The 6,353-nt window shown below is 32.6% G+C and overlaps 1 protein-coding gene across 5 annotated transcripts in view; it reads right to left on the bottom strand.

Moving 5' to 3' along the window:
- Nucleotides 1-3,064: 3,064 nt before the first annotated feature.
- The window catches only part of LOC134681126 (squamous cell carcinoma antigen recognized by T-cells 3-like), a 33,458-nt gene continuing 30,169 nt past the window's right edge, over nt 3,065-6,353 (bottom strand). For all 5 annotated transcript variants that reach the window (XM_063540566.1, XM_063540568.1, XM_063540567.1 and 2 more), the window contains exons 19-24: nt 6,164-6,247; nt 5,753-5,857; nt 4,779-4,868; nt 4,048-4,131; nt 3,638-3,786; nt 3,065-3,303 (exon numbers count right to left, since the gene is read on the bottom strand). In XM_063540566.1, coding sequence (XP_063396636.1) covers nt 3,117-3,303; nt 3,638-3,786; nt 4,048-4,131; nt 4,779-4,868; nt 5,753-5,857; nt 6,164-6,247 — 699 coding nt within the window. In that variant the 3' untranslated portion in view covers nt 3,065-3,116. The remainder of the gene's footprint in view (nt 3,304-3,637; nt 3,787-4,047; nt 4,132-4,778; nt 4,869-5,752; nt 5,858-6,163; nt 6,248-6,353) is intronic.

Genomic DNA, 6,353 nt, shown 5'->3' with positions numbered 1-6,353 from the left:
CATGAAAATGAGGTCAAGGTCAGATGACACCTACCAGTTGGACATGTTCACATTAAAATCATTCCAAGCACCAAATATAGTGGACCTATTACTTATAGTATCTGAGATATGGATGGACTTGACCACGAAATCTTAATAATGCTCACTGACCCATGAAATGTTGTTGAGGTCAAGTGAAAACTGTCTGATGGGCAAGAGGACCTTGCAAGGTAGGCACATACCAAATATAGTTATCCTATTACTCATAATAAGAGGGAAATTAAGGAAACTTATAATCTTAACTTTTTTTAAGTAGTCACTGAACCACGAAAATGAGGTCAAGGACAATGGACATATGACAGACGGAAACTTATTAACATAAGGCAGCTATATACAAAGTATGAAAGATCCAGGACTTCTATCTTCTGAAATATTGAACAGGTAGCTGACACCCCTGCAACAGGATCACTATCCCTTTGTCAAGCTTTATGCGGGGTAGACTAAAACCAGAGAGTGTGCAAAAGAGTTGTAAGATTGCACAAGCCCTGATTCCCAGTTTTAAATTTTAATTAAATATCCTCATCAGTGAGTGTTACAGCTCCTTTTCACCTTTATCCATTTATTTTAGCTCTACCTGTTGTGCCTTCAGTGGCTGAACCAAGGGGCTGAGGGGTAGCGGTTACAGGGTCCAATTTTTTGGAAGATCAATGCATTTGAATGGGGTAATATAGATGGAACCCATTTATTGTGGTTTGGGAACCCCCACTTTTGAAAATGGCTGGATTTGCCCCTGGTTTTAGTGTACATATTTCTTTTATTTAATTTTTTAATATTTTACAGCAGTACACTACTGTTCGTCTATTTATTTCCCCCTTTTTTTTATTGATTTTATATTTAGATTGTGTCAGAATCAAGTTTATTCGTTCATTCATGTTCACTTTTGTTAATATGTGTTTTGATTGAGTTAAGCCATTTCAATTGATATTTCATAGTGCGTCTTTCTATGTTGTGATGTTACACTATTGTTTCAGGTAAAGGTGAAGGTTGGTACCTATTCAAACATTAAAACCCGCTGCATTTGTCAGGAACTTGATGTTCTTGCTGTTCGATGTGAGTCTTTGCTAGTTTGGCTATGTGTTGAAGACCGTTCTTTGACCTATAATGGTTTACTTTTACAAATTGTGACTTAGATGGAGAGTTGTCTCATTAGCAGTCATACCAAATCTTCTTATATCTATTTGTACTTGTCTATTGTATTATTGGAGGTACTTCAGGTGGTGCTGAAACATTTTCTGGAGTTTGATTCGGTGTTTTATCAACTTTTTTTAAATCTGTCAAACAGATACAAGAGTTTATCAAGAATAGATGATTGGGAGTCATGTTCAAATGTCCTAACAGACTCAGAAGTAATGTCAAACCTGTATCTGTACTTCAGTTATAAATTTACCACCTTCTAGCTGAATTTCCAAAAATCAAATGCAAAAAAAATAGACAAAAGACTTCACAAGGGAAAAGTGTCTTTAGGCCACACCAATTTGATTACTTGTTCGACGGACCCGCCCGCACCTATTTTTTCAAAACAGAATTTTTTTATTTTTATTATATTCCCGCTTCCCGCATCCAGAAATGAAATCAGGTTCATTTCCCGCATCATTTTTTTTGTAAATATTATAAAAAGATATCAACATTTGTTTTTAAAATCACAGTCTAGCTTTTATATAACGATTTTAAACCTATCAGCACCCCACAACACTGTAAATATCTGCGAGAATATTTGTTTCAGCATGAAACCAATTTATTCCAAGCGGGAGTGCTCCGATATAAATATATAACCGCGGAAATATTAGTACAGAACAAAACCTTGGTTTCTTTCCCCCTAACTTATATTCCCTATAAAAAAATGTTCGTTTTTAAAATAAAGTACAAAGAACTTCTGAAGGATTTGCCTTCAATCGCAATTATAATGTATGGTGACGGTCATACCCGCTGCAGGTTTGTGCACATGTCCTGGTTGATTCAGGGACCTGTCGTTCAGCAGTTATTGTTTGTTGATGTGGTTCATTGGTATTTTCCCGTTTTGAAATATACGATCGTTGGTTTTCCTGTACGAATAGCGTACAATACTAAGTTGTGGTCCCTTATAGCTTGCTGGTTGGTCTTGATCAAAACTCTGTGTAAAAGGCCGTACTTTGACCTATGTTTGTTATTATCAGGTTGGGACCACTAGGGACCAATCCTCCCTCAGACAAGGGCCTTGAAGGGGTCATTTTACCATGTTTACTGTTGTAGAAAAGAAAATAAAAATACTTAGGATTTGTATAGTGCTACTATACAAAACCTTTGGCAACTTAGAATTTTTTACTCAAAAAGAGGAGAAATACATTATATTTTAAACAACTTTTCTAAAAGAGGGATGGGTCCACCATTTGTCCACTTATTTTGTTAAAGTAAATGTGTTAACATGGTTACAGTCCAGGAATATTTCAAAATTCTTGGACATGATTTGACCATTTATTACCAAATATTATAGTTCTTTGGGAAAATATAAGCCCTTTTGTACTTTATATAAAGTGTTTTTACAAAAAATATATATTATAACTTATATCAGAGACATATTTATATATACAATATGTAATATATGTGTCTGCTTATATTGACCCCCCATAAAAGAGATATTCATAACATTAAAGGGGTTGTTCTGAACCTGATTATTACTTGGATGGAGAATTGTCTCATTGTCAGTCACACATACCAGATTTAATTATTCAATTATTTCTTGTTGAACAGGGATAAAATACTTCATAAATTAAAGAAATGTCAAGGTACAAGTGATAAATCAAGTTTTAATATAGTCAAAACCTACTATTTTATGTTTACAAAAAAAAATTATAATCACTCGCCTTTACTTTTTAAGCTTCGCCTCAAAAGTTTGCAAATTAAATATTTTTTTATTAAAATTTTCAAATCGCTCGCTCGCCCCAATTTTTGGATTCCAAAAATCCGTAGAACAAGAAATTAAATTGGTGTGGCCTTAACAACTATTTTTTTTTTCCTCACAAAATATTGGATAAAATCACATAAGGAATACAACTCAATATTTTTTATTATTTTTTTTAATATTTTTTTTCCACTAAAATTTATTTATTCCCCAATAACATTTTTCTAAAGTCATCATTTGATTTGCCAGATTGTTCTTTAGATCCTGGCTTTTCATTGGCTGTTGCTGATGATGATTTGGATGAAGGTTTTTCATTGGATGAAGCTGCTCCTCCTGTCTTTAGTGCCCTTGGTAACAATGACACCTGTGTTCTAGCTTTTCCTCTTCTGAAAAATATAAAAGAGAGAAATAATAATGGCTGCAAACAAAAATAATAAATGCTGTACAAAAGCAATACCTGTAAGTATGAAACATCAACTTAGAACAATATATCAATGCTGACGATTAAAAACTTTTGAAAAACCCTACAGGGCTTCACAATTGAGCTTTTGACCAAATTTTAAGTTAATTTAAATAAGTAGTTTCTGGGAAAATTGGTAGCGAAAATATTTCCTGGATGGACTGATGGACAAAGCTACATGTATTGCAATATACACAGTCAAATTTAGAGTGCTGTTATAATAAAATTATACATATGACAAAAAGGTTTTGGTGACTTACACTTCAGTTTCTTTCTTGCCACTTCCTAGACTTGGTACAAACTGATCCTTTTGTGGTCTCCTATCTGGTGGGCAGCTTATAGCCACAGATATTGTGTGTTCCCCGATCGCTAGGCCATCAGTTTTCATCACAGCTTGTGTGGCTTCATTCTGTGCAAATACAGAAAGAGTAGTTAATTTAGAAATTATTGTGTGCATTTATTTATGTGATTTTTCAAGAATAGACAAAAATGTGAGTTCTATTATTAGGAAGAATGTATTTATGAGGGAAATAATCACAAATAGATTCCAATTATGTGGAAAATAAATTAAGTGAGTTAATAATTAGCCTTTTTGCCAGTTTTTTTAATGTGCATACTTTCCTTACATTCAACCATGAATTAACCAAAATAGTAAGTTCTATATACAAACCTCATTCTCATATTCTACATAAGCTAACCCTTTTGGAGCCCCACTTCTGTATGTTACTAATCTGACGTCCTTTAACTTGCCATGCTGAAAAATAAATAAATAAAATCAAAATCAAACAAACCACTCTTCCACATTATTATTCTTAAACCAGTTGTTCGCATGATAAGGGTTATGTTCTTCTCATATATTTTATATATTTTATGATGGTCTGATTCTAAACCCCTAAATCTTCTCATATATTTTATATATTTTATGATGATGATATGATTCTAAACCCCGAAACGGGAGGGATTGTACTTGATTTTCTTATGACAAAGACATAGTCTTTCAATCAGTGGGGTCTTGAGCTTGCATGTCAGTAACTGATAGTAGTCCTTTGTTAATTTTTGCTTAGTTTCTTTTGTTACCTATTCTGAATTCTGACATCTGACTCTGATTTCATTTAATCTGAGTTATACTGTGTGTTTGTTTATTCTACATTGACTAGAGGTATAGGGGGAGGTTTGATATCTCAATAACACATGTTTAACTGCCATATTATTGCACCTGTCCAAGTCTGGAGCCTCAGGCCTTTGTTAGTCTTGTATGTTTAAAATTTGAGTCCATATATATGTTTTGGAGTTAAGTATGATGTCCATTTTCACTGAACTAGTACACATTTTTATTTAGGGGCCAGCTAAAGCCCTCCTTTATATATCACATGGCCTAATTTGTACAGGTAAATAACTTACCTGTGAGAATATATTAGACAGGGCTTCCTTTGTGCAGGTAAATGGTAGGCCTTTTATAAATAGTTTGTTCTTTTCTAATTCTGTAGCAAACTGTAAACAAAAAAGAACCATGCATCTTTTGTGTAAAATAACTTATCAATATCAGGCATTCAGGATATAATCAAAAATGTCTATCCAACATTGCAATACCCAAGTAAACATTGGTTTGGTCCACAAAGTAGCAATTAAGAATAAATGCATACCTTCCAACTTTATCATAGCTGAGTGGTAGATTTTGTGAACAACATTTTCAAATTGAATATATGAACTGTATACTTGCTCATTGCATTGACAATATTGAAAATATTCAAAAGCAGTAGATTCTATACTCCCACACAAGAACAGACAGGCAAACACAAGATTTCACGAATTTTGTCAGTTGAGCGAGAAACTCCAGCTCAAAACGAAAGGTGTGATGAATGTCTGGTAAAAAGATCTTCAACAATAGGAAACATTTATACCTATGTCAAGGTCAATATAAACCTGAATCTAGTTCTCTTTATTTTAAATCTTTGAACTTTTGATTAAAATAAATTTCAAAATTTAGTTTGGTCAAATTAATTTTTAGACATTGGTTAAAGGTAATTTTTTGTCCACATTTTTTAATATGCATTGTATTTTAATATGGTTTGTCAGGTGTGAAAGATTTCCCCACAATCCAAACAATTATTTTATTGGTATCTATACTACTAAAGTAAGAGACTGATTTCATTAAATCACAACTCCTCTGAAACCATACAAAGTCTGCAAAAGTTGTAATATGATGTATAAATGTAGTGTTTTGGACTTTCTCAATTTGTCTTTTAAACACTTTTTTTCCAAGAGAAAATGCCAATTTTTTTTAAAAGATCAAAATTTGGAGACAGATGTTGAACTGTGTCTTAAACGCTTGCACATGCTCAGTCGACTTTCTGCCCACTTCTAGTATTTCTTACTTTAAACTGTGGTTTTCTGACTGATTTGTCTTCACACCTGGACACATATACTGGTCGTCCATCTAATGGAGTACGGTCAAACTTCAATGCTTCTATTACACACAACTATAATAAATATAAAATTACTCAGTATTGACATCATTTTTAACAACAAAAATCGTAGACAAATATTTTCAAATCTTCTTATAAAAGGTTAACTGATTCTGAAAACCATTCTAGGTTTGGATTAGTAAATATTTGTTTAAATGTTTAAATTTTGTTGTTGATTTTTTCATAGAATATCAGCAAGATTAAAACTGACCATGAGATTATCAGATCTTTTTAAAGGTATTTTTCTTGACATTAAATGATTTTTTTAGGAGCCCTGTTTAATATATATATATATATATAAGATTAAATAACTGTCCTTACCTCGTCTGGAAATTCTATGTATGCGTAGCCTTTCGATCTTCCTTTGAAATTCTTTATCAATCTGATTTCCTTTATTTCTCCAAACTAAAAAAATGAAAATATTAAATCACACATTAGTATTTAAAATAAATTCATCTGTTTGTATCAGGCCTAAAGCGGATTTCGCACCGTAGATTTCAGATGGCAAGTA

This window comes from Mytilus trossulus, chromosome 8 (genome assembly GCF_036588685.1).
Source record: "Mytilus trossulus isolate FHL-02 chromosome 8, PNRI_Mtr1.1.1.hap1, whole genome shotgun sequence".
Classification (NCBI taxonomy): domain Eukaryota; kingdom Metazoa; phylum Mollusca; class Bivalvia; order Mytilida; family Mytilidae; genus Mytilus; species Mytilus trossulus.
This window is presented reverse-complemented; position numbering and strand designations above follow the sequence as displayed.